The following is a 22,462-nucleotide window of genomic DNA, read 5'->3' as shown; positions in this document are numbered from 1 at the left end:
CCAACCCCGTTTCTCCCAGGAAGATGCTCCATCCCCTTCCCTTCCGCCCTATGTAGAGCAGGTCAAAGTTTTAAATTATTTATTCATTCAACAAACATTTCATAGTGAAATGAGTATAGCCCAGTAACAAATATTTCATAGAGAGATGGACGCGTTATTCCTGTCCCTTGTGTCCCAAACAATCTCTGCCGTACTCCGTGGTTTGCTCCTCCAGGGGGGCTTTGAGAGTGCTGTTTGGACCTGGGGGGGGCACGAGGTGCTGGGAAGGGAAAGGGGCAAGATGGGGGGAGGATGCTTCTAGGACTAGGATTCCTCGGCACAGGCTGGAGGACGTGGGGCCCACATCCGTGCTAAGTTCCACTGGTCCTTTGGGGAGCAGACATGGTCTCTGGGGGAAGCAGAAAGGGCATGGGGCTGCCTCACATTCATCACTGTGCCCCTGTGGCTCAGCTGCTTTTCAGCCTAAGACTTAGTGGTCTGATGCCTAGGGGGAGGGTAGCCTTGAAGTCTTGAGGGGCACAGAGACTGTTGGGGGGAACTGCTTGGCATCTAGTTTGTCCTTGTACTGTAGCTCAGGGGTAGCCAGGCGCTCACACTCCTCCTGGTCTTGGAGGCTCAGGCCACTCTGAAGCACGTAACCCAAAACCTTACCTGATCCAAACTGGAAAGGGCGGAACCGCCGGTCAGTGATGTACTTGGGGTCTAAAGCCTCACCCCCCACCAGACAGTGTTTAGCCAGGGCCTCTCGGCGAGCCCGGAGCTCCGCCACAGCACTGTCCAGCCGGCTCTGGCCGTATTGCTTTATCCGGGCCCACAGGCTGCGGTTGAAGTGAACATAGAGAGCCCAGTCCAGGTTGTTCCAGGCTCGGGCCCTTGCAGACAGCTGCCTGTCCTCAGCAGTCAGTCCACCATCGCCGACAGCACTTCCGCCCTGCCCACCTCCAGCCTGAGCGTTGTGCATGAAGCCCACCACATCATCTAGACCCCAGCACAGGGCATCTGCCAGCAGGACCAATGACTCGTCAAAGTACTCGGCCACCAAGACCAGGTCAAAGACAGAGTCCAGCCAGGCCAGATTCCACTGGATGAAGGATGAAGACCTCAAATCTAAAGAGGCAGAGCTGGACGTCTGGCTGTGACCATCAGCAGCAGTGGGAACGGGATGGAAGAGAGCATTGGGATCCAAGGTGTGGGCTCGCAGGCCAACACCAGAAGGCAGCTGTGGTGGGTTGGGATCTCTGGGGGGATGAGGATTCCCCTTCTTGGTCCTCATCTCTGGGGGAAAGGGGAGGCCAAAGTCAAACCATAGCAAGTTGCGAGCATAGTGGTCCCCACGGGCCCCGGGCTGGTAGAAGGCTCGGGGATTGTCCAGGAAGGCAGCCAAGGATGGTGATTTTCGGAAAGCCGATGATGTGGATTTATAGTAGGAGAAGGCAGAGCGGGCCAGAGCCGCTGGGTCTCGGACAATGGAAAAGAAGAAGCTGTCAGAAGGCATAACCTGAAGTACCTGCAGAGAAGAGGAAACAGACATAGGGAGAGAGAACTAAGCTAGGAAGAAACTAAGAGCAAACCCAGTGCCCACTGATCCCCCAGCCTCCTCCAACCTCCTTCTGACAGCTCTGCTGGGAACCCGCAGCTTCCTTCACCAGCTACATAGATCTTGGGTAAGGCACTTAACATCTCTGAGACTCAATTTGCTTACCTGCAAAACGGGGATCCATCATACCTTCCTTCCCAAGTGATTATGGAGGTTACATGAGATAAGGATAGGAAGGAACCTGGAACATGGGAAGCTCCTGGAGAACATTAACTTCCTTGGGCCTTTCTGTCTGCCTTGGTCAGTAACACTTCTAGGAATCAAGCTTTGTGTTCACTTCTCCAACAGAAACCTAAGTGCCTACTCTGGGACTCTGTCACAACTCCAAGAAAGGAGCTGGCCTCAGGCCTTCTCAGGAGGATCACTGGCAGCAAATAGGGAGGAGACAGAGCAGTCGCAATGCTGTCTCAGGTATAGTCGTCAGGGGCAGGCCAAGCCCAGGATGGCCGAAGGACAGGGCACTCCTGGGGCTCCTTGGCATCTTGCAGAGCAAGAGACACCCCTGGAATGGGCACTGGGTAGCCGTGGCCACTCGGTAGGGTGCTGCTCTGAGGCCTAGGATGTGTGATCCCACTTCTGGGCAAGAAGGAAGGTGGGAATTGGGCTGAGCCACACCCTAGCGTGGTCCTTCAGGCAGATCCATGCCAGAACCCAGCTCTGGGGCTCCTTGAAGGGTTTCTGCCTCTGAACGCGACCTCTGTCATTGAACCTGACTCCCTGACAAGTCTTCCAGTCTGCTCTGCCGATGTGGGCATGCCTGCAGGGCGAGCCTGTGAGCTGTATGTCTCTTTGAAGGCATAGGGAAACAGTGCAGAGAACGGTCTGTGGCATCAGATGGACCTGGAATAAAATCCCAGTTCAGCCATTTACCAACCCTGTAACTTTGGGCAGGTTATCGAACTTCTCAGAGTCTTCTCAGAGCCTCCATCAGTAAATCTGGGTTAACACTTACCTTGAAGGATGTGGAAGTGTGGGGAACGTGGGAGGTAGTGAGGGGTGGTGACAATCATCCTAAACTCCAGAGGAACCTGCCTCAGTGACTGCTGTCCTCGCCTCACTCCCAGCAGTGCCCCCTCGCTTCCCACTAGATCACATTCATGCTGCTCAGCTGCTTTCTCCTGCTCCAGCTCCAACAGGACTGCCTTTGCAGCCACCACTGAAGTTCTACCACCTACACACGCACACACACCACTGCCACCATGTCTTTAAGATGTTTTGCTCTAAGAACACCTGATATTTTCCTTACTACAAAGTCATGTCCACCCTTTCCTATAAAACCTACCTCTCCAGAAAGCCCCACCTCTTTTGATGAATATTCTCCCCACAGTTCCAAATACAAACACACATACACACGCACACAGCCCACAGAAGGCACTTTGACTTTGGAGCAGCTGGGCCTGGGTTCAAATGCTAGCTCTGTGGCTTTCCGTTAACAGAGGCCTGTCACTTAGCCTTTCTGAGATTCAACCGCCTCATCTGTGTAGTGGAGACACTTATAATGCCTTCCTGGCAGGATGCTGGTAAGATGACTATCCAGCACCCAAGAAGTATTCAGTGAAAGTTCGCTCTTTCCCTGTATGTATTCATTTGCCCATTGATTTTCTTCCTCCAAGAGGTGTGTGTGTGTGTGTGTGTGTGTGTGTGTGTGTGTGTGTGTGTGTGTGTGTGTGTGTGTGTGTGTGTGTGTGAGAGACCTGTGAGTGCGTGCACTCATCTCCCCCTTTAGAACTGAGGCTCCGGGGGTTGGGGGTGGGGCTGGGCCTGGGGCTTGGCATGTAGCTGATCCTCAAAATCTGGCAGATGTGAGGGGAGTGAGGTGCAGCCGGGTCAGAAGGCAGTGACTGCACAGGGCCCTGGTAGTGCCAGTGGAAGGGGCCAGGAAGGGCCAGGTACCTGGAGGGAGGGTTGGCGGGGTGGGGTCAGAGTTGGCGGGACACTGATGCCAGCAGGATAAATTGGTCAAGGAGAGAGACTGCAGTAAACTCTAGATGGAGAGGGCAGAACTTCGGCTGCCAGAAAATTCTGAGGGAGGGACAGCTGAGGAGGGGGCAGCAGGACTCACCTTTGTGGCCCCCATGCCCAACTCTTGGGTGAGGGGATGCCTGGGGAACCTCCAGGCCTGGGGTCTCCTCCCCTGGTGGTCTTGGCTACAGGCATGAGCCCATCTCTCGCCAGTCCTGTCCACCCCCTCGACACTCCTCACCTCTTTCAGGTTGAACCTCATGTGATGACAGAGGATGTGGAAGGGGGACTGGGTGCCTCCACCCTGAGGGCGGTAGCCTTTGACCCGAGAGGCCTGGAAAAGCTTTGGGTAGCCGAACTGATAGCGGGCGGGGAGGGCGAAGCGCAGCCCATGTCGGTCCCCGTAGCGGTGAAGTAGACTGAGCACAGAGCTGCTCCCGGATTTATGCGTCTTCAGGAACACGAGTCGCTGCCGTGGCAGGCAGGATGGAACAGCTGGTGCCAGGGTTGAGGCCCAGGAGTGTCGGAGCTGCAGCCCAGGTAGCCTGGGGAGAGACGGGAGGGGAAGTGTCGTGTCCCTCACCAGCAGGTGGATGAGTGTCTTGAGGAGAAAGGACGAGGGCGTGGAGCGTCCTCTGAGTCCCCAAGAGTCACAGCCCCAGGTGGGACGGAGAGGAGCAAGTGGGGGGGCATCTGTGGGGCGTTGGGACAAGATGGGAACTCACCTCCTCTGGAAGGGACCCCCCCAGAGCTGGAGGGCAAATCCGATGGTCATGAAGACTCCCAGAGCCACCCCCAGGCTCCGAGGCCCCCAGAGGCGCATGGTCCTGGTAGGAGACAGAGGGCCCATGTGGCACAGGGAAGGGGGACGCTAGAGCGGGGCAGGGCAAGGGCAAGGCACAGAGGCAGAGACAGCTTGAGACAGCCGTGCAGCCGCGGAAGGCGCCGGTTCGAGTTTGGGGGTTCATTCCCCAGGTCTGCTCGCAGCCCCGGTTGAGTCTGCCCCTGAGTTAGCAGATTTTTGCCTCTGTCAGCGTCTAGAAGGGAAATGAGGGGGAAGGAGGAGAGTCTAAGGAGGGGGTAGAGCCTCCTCTCCTGCTGCTGCTGCAGCTGAGACCTCATTCTGGGCAGGGGGGCAGCGGAGGGGGAAGCCCTCTCTACACCCAGATCTTCTAGGCGCCCCACGACTGCTTCTCTGCTGTCAACCTGCAGCTCCTTCCAACCCCCACTGACAGCTCCTCACTGAGCCCCAGGGGTTTGGAAGTCAAGGGGAGAAAGATCAGACCGGTCCGCTCATACCAGTGAAACAGACATCACTAGGCCCCTGACCACCTCCTCTACCCCTCTGTCTGTGACAAGTCGGGCTGAAGAGCCCCATTCTGAGGCTGAGAGGAGAAGCCATAAGGAGCGAATGAGGGCCAGACAGGGCACCAGCTTAGGAACCCAGGGAGGTGAAACCACAGGAGCAACTTTGTAAAGAATAAGAGCCGACCAGCTCATCTAAGCTCAGGTATGCTTTCCCTCTCGGCGCCAGGCAGAGCCCAGTGTGTGAGAGGGCCTGGGGGGTATAGGGTAGTTTAGGAAGCCCAGATCCCACACACCCCCATTCCCACTTTCCAACCCCAGCAGTGCACCCAAAGGGGATTGAGAGGGTGGGGCTGGAGAGAGACTGCGACACAAAGAGACAAAACCCGAACGCCGAGCTTCAGAATTCCTTCCCAGGCCCCAGCTTCCCAATCTACTGAGAGTCCAGACCTGCCCCTTCAATTCCAACCCACAGCCCCTCCACCAAGCCCCGACGGCCCCCTTCCAGGACGAGCCCCGAGCGACCCCAGGCAGAGAACCCACACTGGCCACCTAGAGACCCGTCCCCTCTGGCATCATCCCCCAATTTCCTCCCCCAACCCAGCCTCCAGGATCCAGCCCCGCACTGGACTCCTTCCTGTGTCCAGATTTCTTCTATTCCTTCCATCCATCGCTGTCTCCTCCCATTACCCCCGATTCCAGCCCGCAGTTCCCTCCAGCTTTGGTGACTGCTCAGTCTGTTGCGAGCCCTGGGTCGGCTCCCTCTGGGGTTCTCTCTATGAAACCCCCCCCCCCAAGTCTCCTCCCATAAACTCTAGAGTCCCTCCACTGGCCGAGGCCTCGGCTTCACATGCCCACTCACCAGGCCACCTGAGGAGCAGCAGGGAAATCGGGGTCTGGCCCTCCCGCCTGCTCCAGCCACCGCCCGGTTTCTCGCTCGGCTCAACTTTCCCCCTAAACTTTCTCAGCGCCCAGGCTCCTCCCCCTCCCTCCCTTTGTCCCGCCAGTCTCTGCAGCTGATTCGGCTTTGATCGCGTCTCTGGGTCTCTCCCTCCCTGCACCTTTCCCTCTCCTTCAGGGCACCCAGCCTGCCATTGGAAGACACCAGTCCTACCCTCCTTTGGCACTTAGGAATCAATTATACTTTTTCTTTCAGCTTTCTGCAGAACAAAAGACTCATTCAGGCCACCAAAGGAAAGAAGGAAAGAAGAAAGGAGAATGACAGACAAGAGTTGAAAGCAGACATTGTCAAGGACATGACAAGGTAGCCAGAGGCTGACACAGAGAACTGGGGCCCCGACTCTGACGGCAGGGTCAGTGGTGTGGTAATATTAACGGTGGCTTGGGTCCAAAAGAGTTTTGCAGTCCCCTCCCCGCAACTCTCCCCATTTTGCAGATGAAGGTGCTCAGACCCAGAGGGTGGACAGCTTGCCCAAACTCAATCCCAGGGGACAGGTTCCAAGATAAGCAGGCAGAAATGAACTGCTGGTCACAGAGGCTCTGGGCTAAAGGTACAGAAAGTCACACATAGGGTCCAATAAATTAGCCATTTATTTATAGAATAAACATCGAGTCGAACACTGAAACATGAAATGGGGAAGCTTGTGAAGGATGTGGCGGATGGCAGAGGCCATGAGATATGCTTTTTTTTTCTTCTTTCTTTTTTCTAGTTTAAGAAAGTGATACTGAAAAAACTCGATAGAACCCAGACCCATAGATCCTGACATCCTAGTCCCCTGCCCTGCACCCCGCAAACACCAGCTTTGTCTGTTTCTGAGACCGGGTGCCCCCACCCATCCCCACCTTCAACTTCCTTCAAACCCCTCCCCCCGCAACTCTAAAACTCCTCCCTTTTTCTCTGTTGGGGCTCACCACCAGCCCAACCATAGAGGCTGGGTTAGACCACACCTCCTTCCTAAATAAATACCCTCAGCCCCTCCTCCCCAGATACCAAATGAAAAAATAAATATAGTGAACACCCACCCCCAACCCAACCCACCAATGGAAATCTGGATTTGGGGCCCCAGCCATTCACCCAAAAAGTCCCTTCTCTACCCTCTCTGCAGCCCCCTCCGACTCCTCCCCAGACCCAGCAGACGGGGGAGGAGGGGATGGGCCACGAACCCTTCTGATGCCAGGGCACCCCTCCCCAGTTATCGAGGTCCGAGCAGGGCCAGGGCTGAGAGGAAGAGAATGAGGAGGGGTTGGGTGTGAAAACTGACAGACGTCCCGCCAGTCCTGCTCCTGTCTTGGCTGTGGCGGATAATGACACCTCCTCCTTTGCCCCCAGCACCATCCCTTCGAGGAGGGCGAGGAGGCCGGGCCGGGGGGACCACAGCTGCTGCCCCAGCCATCCAGTCATCTGCATAGTGCTGTCCCTCTCCAGAGCCGCTAGCGTCCTCTGCAGGGAGGAGGAGGATCGGAAACAGACAGGGATGGGAAAGAGAGGTAGCGGGAGACAGAGAGGAGCCACAGGCAGCAAGGGAGAGAACTCGAGATAAAAACAGTGATAGGTGGAGGGGTGGAGGAGCAGGCAGGGTGAGAAGAGGGAGAAAGCGAATGACAGGAAGGTGAGCAGAGAGATCAGACACATGAGAATGAGAGAAGGCAACGAGAGACAGGAAGAGACAACGAGGCAGACAAAAAGGAGAGACAGATGGAGAGAGAGGATAAACAGGAAAAGAGAGAAAACAGACGTACACAGAAGCAGCGAGCAGACGGGAAGGAGGGGGGAGAGACAAAGAGAGACAGAGACAGTGGGAGAGAGGAAAAAAATGTACGTCAGTGCCTTGTTTCTCTGGCAAATTCTACTTTGGGGAGCCAGCCCCATGGCGCCCGCACCCCACTTCCCCACCTCCCGGGATTGCCCACTTTTAGGAGCTTCCCACCGTTCTGTAAGAGTGTTTTGGTGTCTCCCCCAGGGAACCATGAACTCAAGGATAGAGACCCTGTCATTGGTGCTCTACCCGCTACCTTTGAGTAAAGCGCTCAATACGTGCGTGTAAAATGTGTGAGTCAATGAATGGATGGTAACGGAGAGACGCCAGGGGAGGGACTACAGAAAGCAGGGGGCGGGGCTGCGGGTTGGCCCGGGTCCAATCGCGGAAAGCCGGGCGGAGCGAGGCCCTCGCGGCGGCCCGGGGCCTCACCCCAGTCCTCCAGCTCCAGGTCGCGTCCCAGGGCGGCCGCCTTCATCCTGGTCGTGGCCGCCCGGAGCTGCAGCCGCCGCCTCCGCGTCTGCAGGTCGGGGCTCGAGGCTTCCGCATCCAGCTCTGGGTTGTCGATCTGCCCGGCCTGGGGACCCCCGACCACGGGCGACAAGTACCTGCGAGCAGAGCAGCCCCGGAGGCTCTCGCCCCGCCCCGCCCCCGGAGTCCGCCTCGCCCTCCCGCCCGCCCGCCCGCCGCCGCCGCCGCTGCCGCCCGGCTCTCACCGGCCCCGCCCAGCTCCGGTCCAGCAGGGCGCCGCCTCCTGGGAGAGGTCCGCAGCCACGCGGGGGTCCCCGCACACTGTGAGGGGCAGCCCGGCCCAGAAGCCCCTCACCCGGCCCAGCCGCTCGCGGAGCTCCCACACCTGGACGCAAAGAGAGCCCGGGAGGAGATGGTGCGCGCGCCCCCCGCCCACCGCCGCGCCTGCGCCCCCGCCTGCCGCCCGCCACTCACCAGCCGGGGCAGGCTGGCGCCCGCAGCCGTCGTGGGCCGCTCCTCCTCCGCCGCCGCCGCCGACCAGAGCCGGCCCACCTCCTCCCGGGGGGCTGGGGCACGGCGGGCGCGGGCCGGCGCCGGTTGGGGGCTCCCGCATTCCTGGAACACCTGCGGCACCGGGAAGAGACCCCACAGACAGTTGTCCCGCGGTAAAAACTACACTCCAATACTCCAATCGCCCCCGACACCCCAGTTTATCCAGAGGCCCTACAGTGTCTCACTGACACCCCGCACTGTACCCCCAGCCCGGGGCCTCCCCCTCCACCCTTCTCTCTCCGGTCTCCCGCCAACTCCCACTCTTCTCGTGGCCCCTGTACCTGGGCTGACAGCCCCACGCTGTTTTCCTGCAGATGCATCAAACCCTCCGCGATCTTCACCCCGATGGACTGTGCTGCTAGCTCAAAGGAAAAGGGGCCCTGGATCTTCTCGGCCAGGAACAGGAGACCATCTTGAAAGAGGGAAAGAAAGAGAAAGGGTGAAATGAGGGGACATCCAGGGAGATACTCACTGAAGTAGGATGTTCCCGCAAATCCTGACCCCGGCCTTGGAGGGAAGCAGCAGGTCTTAGATGGGGGAAACTGACATGAGAAGAGCCGCTCCTCATCCTCTCCCCTCAGTACCGCTTAACACTCCCTCCCTGGTCCACCCTGCCCACCCCCACACAGACAGCCCTCCCAGGCTTTCCTGAATCCCCTCACCCAGATAGGCCCCCCAGTCAGGATCCAGTCCCTGGCTGCTGATACAGCCGTGGGCCACGTTGAGGCAGAAGCCCCGGCAGGGTGGCAGCGAGGGGACCCCCCGACAAAGGGGGCAGCCTGTCAGACGCATCACAGCCCGCTTGCAGCCTTCGGACAGCGGCATCTGGGAGCAGAGAGCAGGCCTGTGTCATCCACGGTTGGCTGCCCTCAGCCAAGCCTGGTGCTGGGCACAGAAAGAAGTCAAATACCCCACCCCACCTTTCCCAGGCTCTCAGTGTAGAGCTGGATGTGAACATCTAGGACTGATGCCCCCGTGTGGCAGCAAGAGTGACCCCAGGACTGCCACAGACCAGAGGAGAGAGGCCCCTAGGGGCCAGGCTGCAGATGCGGCTTCTTGGGAGAGATGGGGCGGTGAGGGATCTGAGAAGAGGTTCAAGGCCAAGAGTGAGCCCATCATGGTTGGGGACAGAGGAGTATGAGGATGCAGGAAGTAAGGCTGGGAGGTCAGGGAGAGAATGAGCAGTAGAGAGAGGGCCTTGAAGGCCAGGCCAGGAACCTGGCCTCCAGTAGCAGGGAAGAGGGAGCCACTGAGTGGTCCTGGAGAAAACCAGGAGGGCCAGTACTCCAATCTCAGAGATGCTATGGAGATGAGCAGGCCCGTAGAGGCTGGCAGGGGGTAAGAGTCATCAGAGGGTCAGAGGTGGGAGGAGATCATGGGTCATGACACAAGGGAGACTCCAGCCTTCCTGATTTACCCTGGGATGCCAGGGCTTCGAGGCTGATATGGGAAGGCCCCAGGCCTCTCCTGCCAGCTGGCACCGGACTCTTCTTCATGGGACCTCTCCTGCTTCTTGTCTCCCTCCCTGGGCCCTGCCCATACTCAGGCTCCCTCTAACCTTAAGCGTTTCGCTGACCACATCTCTTCCGGTCTCCAAGCCCTGGATAAAGGCCCCGGGCAGCCACCAGGGCCCGGGTTATCGGGGGAGGTGAAAGAAGGTGAGAAAAACCACAGGACTGTTGAGGGTCAGTCAACACTGGGACCAAGAGACTGCACCAAGGGGATGAGCAGGGGGGTGAGGTCTTGTAGGGTTATCTTGGGGTGGTTAAGAGTGTCAGGTGGTACCGGGAGGCAGGTTCAAGAGGATCAAAGAATCACAGTCTAGAAGGACCCAGGGGAACTGGGCTTGGGAAGAGGGGAGGGATACATTTTCAGGGCTGGAGATAGAGGGGCTTGTATCAGAACAAACACTGAACCCGAAGCCAGGAGACCTGGGTGTGAAACATAGCTCTACCCACATATTGGTTGTGAGACCTTAACCTCTGGAAGTTCAGTTTCCTCATCTGTAAAATAGGAATGCTAATATCTACCTCCTAGAGTTATGATGATAATTAAATGAGAGACTATAAATGAACAAATCCTTCTTAAATATTAAGTGTCTAATTCACAGTTAGTTGAACTAGAGGAAGCCAAGGTATTGGGATTAGGGAGGAGTTGGCAGAAAGGTTGGGGTGGGTGGGGAGGCAAGAGCAGGTGAGTGGGTCAGCAACTTGTTGTAAACTAGGACACAGAAAGGGGGGCCATCCAATTAAAGGAGACCAAGGAGCACTGGGTCAGGCAGAGGTGACTGAGGCTCAAGATAGGGGTCACCAGGTCAGACATGGCTGCCATGCAGGATAGAGGATCACCAGGTCAGGGGTGACTGGGGCATGGAAAGGGGGTCATTGGGCTGGAGGTGAGTAGTACATACTTCAGAGGTCACTAGGTCAAAGGTGGCTGAAACTCAGGCCTTGGGGCCCCTCACCTGCAGGCGGAGGCGGCGGGGTGAGTCCCCAAAAGGCTTCAGAGAGTCATCAGCAGAAGAGGCCAGGCGCGTGAGGCAGAACAGGTAGTCAGGGGAGAAGATGTACTGTGGGTGCAGCAGGGGGAACATTTTCTCCAGGAGCTGAGCCCAGAAATCCACCAAGGCATCATCTAACCCCTCACCGGACCTCTCATAGTAGTCCCGTAGCCGAGAGAACAGGCCACTGAACAAGGGGGTGTGCTGGGCATACAGGCGGCCGAAGGAGCGGTGGAAGAGCAGGGACAGGGAGTGCTCGGCTGATGAGAGCATCTCCCGAAAAACCTCTGTGGCAAGTGCAGAGAAAGGGGTGTGAAGTGGGGTAAGGCCAGAGAAGGATGGAAAAGTGAAAGGGCAGAGGCAGGAAGAGATGGGCATGGGGAGAGAAAAGAAAAGTGAGTCAGAAATTAAGCAACTCTTAGAGGTCTGGGCAAATTGGGGCTGGGGGTGGAGGGCAGGACCTTGAGAGAGCCTAGGGTGGGGATGCGGGGGCTAAGCCAGGGCCGGAGTGCCTTAGGGATAGAGTCAGGAGCAGGGACGGGATGCTTGCTCGGGTCATGAGCACAGAGAGGAGGTGCGAGGCCAGGTTTGGGGACGCCAGGTCCTCACCATCAAATCTTCTGTGCCGGGCAGCCAGTGTGTGAACCAAGAAGGAACCGCTCTCTTCCACCAGGCCTCGGAAGGTGGCCTCAGTCTCCCAGGTCAGCTTCTGCTCTATCTCACTGGAACAGCAAGTGTACTCCTGGGGACAGATCCGGAGGTGCTCACCTGGACAGAGGAGACACGAAGGAATGGTGGGAAGTCATGTCGTGAAACTCCTTGCTTCTCCTGCTGATCTCTGGGGGCCATCCTTTCTCTTCGAACTGTCTGGTTTCTTTTCTATTGTCTGCCACCTCATTCCCACCTGGCTCTACCCCCTTCTTATTGTCCCCTCACCCATCCCAAGTCCACTGGCACTAGCCATAGGATCAAATAAAGATGGGCCGATTTAGTGATCAGAGGGTCCTAGGTAGCCTGCCTAACATCGCACACCCCAGGCCTCTAAGGACTTACACGATGGCTTCAATGGGAAGAATGGGATTTGGAGGGGTGGGATTACCTGGTAAGAAAGAAAGTATTGTCATAGAAAGGGCTCATGGAAATAGCGAGGGGAACAAATTGGGCTGTGAATAAAGAAACACAGAGGCGGGTGCTAATTACTAGAAAGGGATTCCTGGGGTGGGGGTGGAGTAGAGAGCTATTATCTGAACAGGAGTGTTATTGTGATCCTGGTAAAGAAGTTCCGGAGGAGAAGAGACATTATTACTATGAGACGAAAAGATTATTATAACGGCCACTCTGAAAGGGAAGAGAGTTATTGTGAGATGGGGGGACCGGCCCCCGCCCCCTCCCTCGCCCCCAATTCTCTAGTCTTCCTTTTTCTCCTCACCTGAGATCAGGGCGGGAGGGAGTAGGCTTAAGCTATATCCCCGGGCCCCCAGGATCTGCCGGGTCTCAGTGCAACTCCGGGTGACCTTTGCCTCGATACCGGGTCCAGGACCAGGACCGGGACACAGAGGCAACAGCAGAAGCAGAAGAGATCGCAGCGCGTACATAGCTGCTGCCACCTTGGGACGGCAAAGTGGGTCCTAAGAAGGAAAGAAGAGCCGCCCGAACTCAGGAAGCCGGTTCTCTGCCGCGGGATCGCCCCGCCGGCCAGAGAAAGAGCGCGACCTCCGAAAACTAAACACGGAGCACGATCGCTGGACTAGGCGGCATCTGCCGAGACAATGGGAGCGGGAGCCGGACAGGAGGCGGGGCCCGGGGCGGGGCCCGGCCAATGATGGTAAGGAGCCGGACTCAGGGGCGGGGTCAAGGGAGAAATTAAGCCAATGTACTGGGGAAGCTCGGCAGTGGGGCGGGACTCGGCAGGACTAAGGAGGCTGGGGGGAAGGGCGTGGCCTTCCTCGGAGGCGTGGCTATTTGGTTCGCAAGGCGGGGCCCGGGTGGAACCCAGCGTGTGGCAGTTGAGAAGCCAGATTAAAGGAGCTCTTACTAGTGCAGTGTGAAACCCGGCCAATGGAGGGGGAACTTGGGGGCAGAGGATCGGGGCTGGGGCGGGGCCGGGAGGAGCCGAGTTAAAGCAGGTGGCCAGCGCGCCGGAGCCCACGTGACACGGCGACACGCTGGAGAGCTCGTGGCCGCACGAGGCTGCCGGAGCGCCGTGACTGGAACGTGGTGAGCACGAGCTCGCACACGCCCAAGCCTCGCGACAATTTGCCCGCCCTGAGACGAGCCGTTGGGCTCGCGCCTGCGCACCGCACACCCCGCGCCTTCCCGCGTTTTTCTGGAGTCTTCTGCCACCCAGAAGGGAAGCGGCGGGCGCCCGTGCCGGACTGTGGGGCTGGTGGGGGAGGGTGACCACAGAGACCCAAGGGACCCGCGGTGGTGACTTTTCCTCAACGCTGCTCGGCCAGAAGTCGCTGTTCTGCGTTCAGACAGTGAGGCTCCCCTTTGACCCAGGCAGTCGCCTTCCCCCACACTCTGGCCCTGAGAGAGGACTCTCCCTTTTCCATACCTTCCTCCAGAGTGGCCAGGAATCCCAGACCCAAAGGCTGATAGTCGCTCTCCTGAGTGGTTAGACGGCTCCTCCGCCCAAATAGCGTAGCCCAGCGTTGAGTAGAGATCCCCTCTTCTGGAAAAATGGAGAATGCGAGCTTTCCGTGACTCCTTCAGCGTTTCCGGCTTGGTTCTGATGGCGCCTCTAGCCCCAAATCGTTAAGCGCGTCGCAGCCGGGTCCTTGAGGAGTCCCGTTCTAGCCTTTTAGAAATGGAAGTCTAGGTGCTTCTGTGGGGGGGGGGGGGTGGGGGGGCGGTTCTTGTTTCTCGTTTGCACCCTGTGAGCTGGTTTTCTTTCACCGGCAGTTAACTCCGAATCCGGGGGAGAGGGGTGTGTTTTAAGCTGCCCTGGTGTGTGCCTTCCTCGGTGCTTGGGGAGTGACCCCAAACCGGAGGTCGGCTTTGGGGCCATGGTGTCTTTAACGCCCTGATGCCTCAGGTCGGGACTGTCTCCTTTTTTTTTTTTTTTGCGGTACGCGGGCCTCTCACTGTTGTGGCTTCTCCCGTTGCGGAGCACAGGCTCCGGACGCGCAGGCTCAGCGGCCATGGCTCACAGGCCCAGCCGCTCCGCGGCATGTGGGATCTTCCGGGACCGGGGCACGAACCGGCGTCCCCTGCATCGGCAGGCGGACTCTCAACCACTGCGCCACCAGGGAAGCCCACCGTCTTTTTTTTTTTTTTTTTTTTTTTTTTTTTCAGTTGAAGTAATAGAAGACTTACAGTGTTGTGCTAGTCTCTGCTGTACAGCAGAGTGACTCAGTTATATACACACATACGTTTTTTAAAATATTCTTTTCTATTATGGTTTATCCCAGGAGAAACCATAGAAGCTGTGCTGTTCTTCTTTTTTAATTTGACCTGTAGTTGATCTACAGTGTGTTCTCCGTCTTATTTTTTTGTGGGTCCCCCACTCCCCGAGTTCCAAAGCAGTTCCCTTGGAAACAAGGGGGGTCGTCGGGGCTGCGGATGGAGACGTGGTGGGACAGGAAGCCTTCCCCCTTCTCTCTCTCTCCCGCAGTTGGACCACCATGGCCACCCTGCGGTCGTCGTCCTCCCAGTCCCATAGCTGCTCCTCCCCGAGCAGCGGGTCCTCCCCGCTGCGCAGAGCTGGGCGGACTGGGCCGAGGAGCATGTCTGCGTCTTCTAGTTCGTCTGTCGCTGTGCCCTGCGATCACAGGGACTCGGACCAGACATCGGAGGGGTGAGTGGGGTTGGTTGCCTTGTCCGCAGCTTTTCCCGTTTTCATTTAACAGACGGGTAAAGTGGCAACACGTGTGTGACTATGAAAAGCCAGGAGATGCTATACTGGTTCAGAACAGGCTGGGTTTCGGCTGCCCTACGTGTTGGAGGCGTCAAGAATAATCCATCCTGTTCTGAATCCATCATCCAACTTGTCTGAACCTTTCTTGAACACTTTTGTATGTTCATGGACAGCCTCCGGTGGGGGCCCACAGATGGGGGAAAGGGAAAAGAGTTCTTTATTTGGTGCCTGAAAACTAGTGTATACTTTTTAGGTGGTGTCCTGTAGTTCTTTTGTTCGGGGTTTTATAAACAGGTCCTTAGCTGTTGGCATTTATGAGCTTATTCTGGAAGATTGTATGAGTATGTCTTGGGTTTTAAAAAAATCTTTCCAGGAAAAAATTAATCAAGGTCTGATTTATCCCCTGGTAATTTTTTATTGCAGTATAGTTGATATACAATATTTTATAAGTTTCAGGTGTACCACATAATGATTCACAATTTTTAAAGGTTATACTTCAGTTATAAGAGTATCCCATGGTAATTTTAATTGGTCTCTACTGAATCATTTCTATTTGTCAGTGCAGCTGCTTGGCACCAGGTTATATCTATTTTGTAAACTTAACCCTAATCGACAAGACGTGAATTTGTTTTCAAGAGGTAAAATTTAACGCTAAGCACGTATTAATCTCTGGTTTGTGTATTAGTAATACATGACTTACTGAGCCATTTTTCTCTACTCAGCAGTGATCCCCTCACTGCTTATGTGAATATCTTTTTTAAAATGTGAATATCTTTTGATTCTCTTATTCAGAGAGGATATTAAGAAAGGGTTGTCCTTTACCTACCTTAGTTCTTCATCTCCAATGCTTTATTCAAGTGAAAGTTTTCCCTTAAGACATTGTCCCTACTTCCTGGCAACAGTAAGCTCATCTCTTCTTAAAATCTGAAAATATTTTTCTCATGGAGAGGGGTGTAAAGTTAGAGACAAAAAGAAACTATAATTCATTTACCCTTTTATATATAGGGACTAGGGTGTTGTATCTAAGCAGAACCACACTCCCTCACAGGGATAGTGAATCTTTGTCAGCTGGTGAAGGCAGTGACTTCGAAGACAACTTGAGACGAAATGTAAAGAAGAGAGCAGCAAAACGACCACTGAAAACAACCCCAGTGAGTCAGTTTTGTTCTGTTTTTGAACCTGGTCTGGGAAGCAGCAAAAGAAAACCTAGAAGAGGTCAGCTGATATGCTTGATGAAAAGACAAGGCTTAAAAAGTGTTAAGGGACTGAAGTAGGAAGAAGGCAGATTTTGAAGAGCAAAGAATAAGAGAAGAGGGTATTAGGGTATAGAGGAACAGGAATGGGGCTTAGGGACTTTTAAAAGGACAAGAGGCTAGAAATAATAACGTTTACAATATAAAAGTCAGTTATTTCTGAGTCAGTAACTCAAACTCTGCTGTGGAATTGGCAGCTTAAGCCTACCTGTGTGATGAGACCGAGCGTTAACGTCACTTTCACCTTTTAAAGATATTCGTGATCTCTTTATGCTTACTAGGTGGCAAAACGTCCAAAGAAGGGGTCCCAAATGGTACGTGCTCATGGTCAGAAAGAGTCAGAGCCACCAGCCAGTGATCTCTTTGATGCTGTGAAAGCTGCCAAAAGTGACATGCAGGTAAAACAGAGTGTCTCAGTCTCTGTTTCTTGATACCATCTTACCCCTTGCTGGGTGGAAAGATAAGTACAAGCGCTTACAAACTTGATTTAATGTAGACATTTTAGTGAACATAACCTGTATCAGGAAAGGCAGATAAGACCACAGAGTGAATCCTTGGAGGGATTGATGTAAGGGGAATCTTACATGAGAGGGAATGTTCCTTTCCTAATAGTATCACAGAACAGAATAGATTTTGCCTTGATTGATTGATGGAGGAGACAAGGAAAGGCATTGGATAATGTAGAGAAGAAGCTTGGATTTGGGTGGCAACTTGTTCACCCTTGTCACTTTTTAGCTCCACTTCGACAGTTATACCTAATTTTTTTTCCCTCCCCACATATCTTTTTTCTCACATTTCTTTTTCAATAATTTTATTGTAATTACCATCTAAAAACATGAAAGGCATATATGTGCTTAAAAATTTTTTTTCAGTGATCACCCAGGTCTCTAGCCCCAGCTCAAGAAATGAAACCTTAATGGTGCTGTAGAGACCCTTGCGTATCTTCCCTCCACCTTACTCCCCCAGTTCCCTCACCACCCAGAGATAACTACTAGAATGAATTTTCTGTTAACCATTCCCTTGTCTCTCATTATAATTTTATCACCAATGAATGTGTTTTCCTTAATTTAAGTGAATGAGTCGTTCTTTAGTTTTCTATGACTTAAATTATTTCAGTTGTTTGAGGTTGACCCTTATTGATGTATAGTGTGGATTTTTATAGTTTTTAGAAAAACTGAAAATTTTCAAACATATGGAGTTTTTCTGTTTTTGTTACTGGTTTCTGTGTGTTGGAATTCTTTGGGGCCTGGGTTGAAGATGGATTGTTAAGAGAGGAAACCTACGTTTGCTTCTGGTGGTTGAGTGAGGATGCTCCAGAGTCACTTTTTTTTTGTTTGTTTGTTTTTTGCGATACACGGGCCTCTCCCGTTGCGGAGCACAGGCTCCGGACGCGCAGGCTCAGCAGCCATGGCTCACGGGCCCAGCCTCTCCGCAGCACGTGGGATCTTCCCGGGCCGGGGCACGAACCCGTGTCCCCCATCGGCAGGCGGATTCTTAACCACTGCGCCACCAGGGAAGTCCCCAGAGTCACTTTTAATTAAATTATCTGAGGTTATTTTGACTGTAGAGGTAATGTGGATCTGGACTGCAAATCCAGATATGGGAACTGGCTTATGGTTTTGAATTCTCAAGGGACAATTCGTTTTTCCCTCAACCCCACACTAAGGTCATAACAAGCTAGTTTTCTTGCTGTCCCCATCTTACCTATAGGTTTATTTCTCATTCTTGCTTTCATGAGGGTGTGACTCTTTGCAGGAGCCTCCTTTTGGACTACTGTTTTTGGAAGCCCCTTAGGCTCTATCTCCTATGCTCTACATTCCATGCAGCCATCTGGACAGAAAGTTAGTTTCCTAACTGTCTGTAGTTAAGAGACCCCTCAGAGCAAAAGTCACCTTGCTTATCTCTCAGAACTGCTACCTTCACTTCATTTTTGGCTTTTATGGAATTTTATCTTTCATTCTGGTTTAGCAATACATTTTAAAAGATGTTTTAATATTTTAATCAGAAGTTTAGATGCTTCAGTTAGAAAGCTTATACAGAATTTCTAGTCTGTCATGTTGCCAGAAATAGAAATCATCCACATTGTTTTCCTAGTCTTTGGTAGATGAGTGGCTGGATAGCTACAAGCAAGACCAGGATGCAGGATTCCTGGAGCTCATTAACTTTTTCATCCGATCATGTGGATGTAAAGGTGAGGAAGCTCCTACCATTTTCTAATCCCCAGCCTTTGCTCCTATATTGTAAAACTTTTCCTCCTTTTAGATGTGTAGGATTAGGCATTTCCTAAATAAATGGAGAGGGAAAAGCATAAGAAAAATTTCACTTATTTAACTAGTGCCGACTACATTGTTGATTGGTAAGTAGGGAAGAGATCCAGTAAGGAAATGTATTGGTTTGGAGACAAGACCCTTTGGAGAAAAATAAATAATCATGCTATTGTGATGGTATGATGTTTACAAATTTGGAAATAGACCATCAGACTTTTACTCTTCCTTTCTCTAAATGAAATAATCTTTTATTTTCTTATTCCTTATTTCTCAGCCACTTCATCGCATATTTCTCCACTGAAGCTGTGGGGCCCCAGGTCCCCAGAGGCCATGACCTAACTTTAGTCTTATAAGTCAGCAGATTGTATTATAAGAATCTGGCATAGTTTTCTTTGTTTTTTGATTGTTTGGAATATTTTTTTTAACCATAGTTTTCCACTATTTGATTCCCTTGGGTTTTCTAGAGAGGTTGCCTTATAGCAGGTACTCAGTTAGATGGCAGCAGATTTATGACTAGGATTCAGGTCTTCTGATTCCCCACCTAAGCTCTTTTCAGTATATTTCCTAGCTCATCTTCAAATCTATGTTAAATGGTCATGGTGTCCTGTTATTTGCCTTCTAAGTACCTCATCTCCTCCATTTCTCAGGCACTGTGACCCCTGAGATGTTCAAGAAGATGTCCAACTCGGAGATCATCCAGCACCTAACAGAACAGTTTAATGAGGTGGGGGAAGACAGTCCAGGATCCTCTTGCCACTCTTTTTGCAAAATACAAGGCCCATTATCCTCCTCTTTCTGATTCTGGGAAATAGGATAGCTTTTAGAAAGAGGAGTTTAATCTCTTGGGAGCAAAAGGGACCTATACACGTTATCTGAATAGGCCTGTAGAGTTGAGAATGAGGTATAAGAGATACATTTTTACTATACTATTGGGTTTTGACATCCAATCCCTGTGACTTCATAGACCTGGTAATAACTTTTCCGTCCTTTTCATAACCTCTTTTATAGGACTCGGGAGACTATCCTCTGATAGCTCCAGGCCCATCCTGGAAGAAGTTCCAGGGCAGCTTCTGTGAATTTGTGAGGACGTTGGTCTATCGGTGCCAGTATAGCCTCCTCTATGATGGCTTCCCTATAGACAACCTCATCTCTCTGCTCACTGGCCTCTCAGACTCCCAAGTCCGTGCCTTCCGTCACACTAGCACCCTGGCTGGTAAGCAGTCACTTTTATTCTGTCAGTGTTCTCTTGGGGGTTGGTAGAAATTTCCTCTGTTCTCCAATCCTGGATCTTCTTTCCTACCTGCATTCTAGCTCTTTACTTCAGGGTCATGCTTCTTTCATCCCAAACCTCCATCCAGTTTCTCATTAGTGGAATTGTAAAAAGGAGTGGATTACAGTGATAGTTTCCAGCCTTAACGTGTTTCTTATAGCTCACCACTGGGAATATGCTAAGCATTAAAGGAAGCCCAAAAGAGTTAGGGAGAGAAAAAATCCACTCCAGAACAGTGAGTCTTAGGATTTTAGGGTCACCCTGCTCTAGCTTTTATTTTTCACTGCCCTTTTTTTCCTTCGTTTTTGAACCTACCCTCCCTCTCTCTGACTTAATTAATGATCTCGTTATCTTATTTTTACTGACTCAAAGCCATGAAGCTGATGACCTCCTTGGTAAGAGTTGCCTTCCAACTGAGTCTGCACAAGGACAACAATCAACGTCAGTACGAGACTGAACGAAACAAGGGGCCAGGACAGAGAGCACCTGAGCGACTGGAGAGCCTGTTGGAGAAACGCAAAGAGGTGAGAAGTGTTCCCTGCCTCTTCCCTCCTCTCCTGGCTTCCATCACAGCTGCTGCAGCCCACCTTGTCAGTCCCCAAGCTTCTTTCTGCTAAGGCACAGTCCCCCAGGCAAGCTTTGAGATCATGAATGATGGAGTCTGGCAATAGTTTAATAGACTCCTCCGGTCAGAGGTTATTGCATGCTCACTTTGTTTCTGGGATGTGGGCTCAATAGAGCATTTCTAGTTTAGAGTAAATTTTAGAGTTCTCTATAATTCCACTTTTGCTCAGTTTCCATTGTCTGCATTCATTATCACAGGTGTTTAAATGTTGTGCCTGCATCTTGTGCAGGGGGTTAAGCATTGACTTTCTTGTCAAGTGTGCAGTATGCAGGTTACCACAGGAGGACTGAAGGCCAACCACTGATGCAGGAGGCCAAGTTTTCAAGGAATGGATAGGACACAGGCCTTTCAATCTCTCCTGCGTTTAAATTCTGTTCCAGTTAGCTACTAGCTCCATGGCCTTACGTAATCTCTAAGCTTCAGTTTCCTTTCCTTTAAAAAGGGAATAATTCTTTTTGTGAAGATTAAATGAGATGAATAAATTGCCTAGCTGGGCACATAGTAGGTACTTGCTTTGTTGCCTGTTAAACTTGAAGAAGACCACTGAAGGACATAAACCCCAACAAAATCTTTTACACTGATTAAACCTTCAGACAGCTGTGTCTATCATGAGACTAACACCGACTTTCCCCTCATTCCCCCTAAGTATCTGAGACCTCCCCCACCATGAGGTTGGCAGGACTCATCATGTGTAACTATGCCAGTTGACTGTTTTCCAGCTCTCACCAAACATATCTTCCATGCTAAATCATTAGAGAAAGATCTATACTTTCCTGATTCTCTTTTGCTATTTTCACTGTCAGTATGTTTTAAATCTTATGTGTACTGGGTCTGTGTCAAATCTTATGTGTACTAGGTCTGTGTCAAATCTTAAATTATATACACTAGGGTGACTCCTATTATTTGGACTTCTCTGGGCTCTTGCTTCATCAGTTATCGTTTTGCTTTCTGTCTTTAATCTCTCCCTCACCACTGTTTTCCTCTCTCCACTTATAAATGTATATAAGCCCTTGAATCTTCTTTCATTCTCCTCTATGAGCTACTCCATTTCTATCCTTCCTTTTAGTATTTCCTTACTTCCTTAATATCCAACTGAATCCTTTCACTACCTAGCTTCTATCCCCATTTTTTTTCTTTCAAGTTATTTTCAACAAACCAGTGACTTCTTTTTTTTTTTTTTTGTGGTATGGGGGCCTCTCACTGTTGTGGCCTCTCCCGTTGCGGAGCACAGGCTCTGGACACGCAGGCTCAACGGCCATGGCTCACGGGCCCAGCCGCTCCGCGGCATTTGGGATCTTCCCAGACTGAGGCACGAACCTGTGTCCCCTCCATCGGCAGGCGGACTCTCAACCAGTGCACCACCAGGGAAGCCCAAACCAGTGACTTCTTAATCCCTATAGCCAATGACCTTTTTTCAGTATCCCTTTTCGATTTACATAGAATTTGGTACTGATGACACACTTTTCCTCCTTCCCTCCCTCTCTTTCCTTTTCCTTTAAGTATGAAAATTTTCAAACGTTCAGAAAAATAGATAACACTGGTAGAATGAACACCACATACAAATCTAGATTTAACTAGATTATTTAATTTAAATCTAGATTTAACTAGATTTAAATTTAGTTTTAACTAATATTTCACTATATTTGCTTCATCTATTTTTTTTTACTATTTTCTACTAAATTATGGGCATATTGGTATTTCAACCTAAAGACTTAAGTATGTCATCTAAAAAACATGTTACTACATAATCCTAATACCATTTTCATATCCAAAAATATTAACAATGATTCCCTAATATTTTTTAATCCCAATTCATATTTAAAATATTCCACTTGTCCCCAAAATACCTTTTATATCTGGTTAATTCCAACCAGGATTTAATTAAGGACTATGCATTACATTGGGTTGTTGTGTTTCTTAAGTCTCTTTTATACAGAACCTCTGCTCCCCGCCCCCCGCATTTTCCCCCAATATATTGATTTATTGAAGAGTTGGGGCAGTTGTCTTAAAGAATGTTCCCTTGTAATTCTGCTTCTTTGTTATCTGTTATTCATCTAATCTAGGGTTTCTCAACAATGACATTT

The 22,462-nt window shown here is 51.9% G+C and overlaps 3 protein-coding genes and 1 long non-coding RNA gene across 8 annotated transcripts in view; 2 read left to right on the top strand and 2 right to left on the bottom strand.

Moving 5' to 3' along the window:
- Positions 1–62: 62 nt before the first annotated feature.
- Positions 63–6,014, bottom strand: GAL3ST4 (galactose-3-O-sulfotransferase 4). Of its 4 annotated transcripts, none has more exons than XM_032605182.1 (4): positions 5,555–6,014; positions 4,285–4,596; positions 3,801–4,104; positions 63–1,507 (listed from the first exon to the last, which is right to left on the bottom strand). In XM_032605182.1, the coding sequence occupies exons 2-4, from the start codon at positions 4,407–4,409 to the stop codon at positions 485–487; spliced, it is 1,452 nt and encodes a 483-aa protein (XP_032461073.1). In that variant the 5' UTR covers positions 4,410–4,596; positions 5,555–6,014; the 3' UTR covers positions 63–484. The 4 variants fall into 4 exon arrangements, with proteins under 4 accessions (XP_032461073.1, XP_032461071.1, XP_032461072.1 ...); XM_032605180.1 differs by having other exon boundaries at positions 3,660–4,104; positions 5,727–6,014; XM_032605181.1 differs by having other exon boundaries at positions 5,727–6,014.
- LOC116740054 lies at positions 1,056–7,292 on the top strand. 2 transcript variants are annotated; one of them, XR_004345785.1, is made up of 5 exons: positions 1,056–1,187; positions 1,425–2,008; positions 6,021–6,128; positions 6,261–6,375; positions 7,155–7,292. It is a non-coding gene; the product is annotated as an uncharacterized LOC116740054 (long non-coding RNA). The 2 variants fall into 2 exon arrangements; XR_004345784.1 differs by having other exon boundaries at positions 1,082–1,224.
- The window catches only part of GPC2 (glypican 2), a 19,380-nt gene continuing 3,315 nt past the window's right edge, over positions 6,398–22,462 (bottom strand). Inside the window, 11 exon segments of the mRNA XM_032605179.1 lie at positions 6,398–7,265; positions 8,014–8,189; positions 8,298–8,437; positions 8,527–8,676; positions 8,886–9,016; positions 9,267–9,429; positions 10,163–10,216; positions 10,218–10,245; positions 11,070–11,391; positions 11,714–11,872; positions 12,534–12,732. Of these exon segments, the coding sequence (XP_032461070.1) occupies positions 7,018–7,265; positions 8,014–8,189; positions 8,298–8,437; positions 8,527–8,676; positions 8,886–9,016; positions 9,267–9,429; positions 10,163–10,216; positions 10,218–10,245; positions 11,070–11,391; positions 11,714–11,872; positions 12,534–12,699 (1,737 nt within the window). The 5' untranslated portion in view covers positions 12,700–12,732 and the 3' untranslated portion in view covers positions 6,398–7,017.
- STAG3 (stromal antigen 3) overlaps positions 13,495–22,462 on the top strand; it is a 27,188-nt gene continuing 18,220 nt past the window's right edge. The window contains 8 exon segments of the mRNA XM_032605194.1: positions 13,495–13,584; positions 14,721–14,903; positions 16,012–16,114; positions 16,498–16,614; positions 18,311–18,407; positions 19,131–19,207; positions 19,492–19,696; positions 20,126–20,277. Of these exon segments, the coding sequence (XP_032461085.1) occupies positions 14,731–14,903; positions 16,012–16,114; positions 16,498–16,614; positions 18,311–18,407; positions 19,131–19,207; positions 19,492–19,696; positions 20,126–20,277 (924 nt within the window). The 5' untranslated portion in view covers positions 13,495–13,584; positions 14,721–14,730.

This window comes from Phocoena sinus, chromosome 15 (assembly GCF_008692025.1).
Source record: "Phocoena sinus isolate mPhoSin1 chromosome 15, mPhoSin1.pri, whole genome shotgun sequence".
Lineage (NCBI taxonomy): Eukaryota > Metazoa > Chordata > Mammalia > Artiodactyla > Phocoenidae > Phocoena > Phocoena sinus.
The sequence above is the reverse complement of the archived record's forward strand: the minus strand, read 5'-3'. Positions and strand labels throughout refer to the sequence as shown.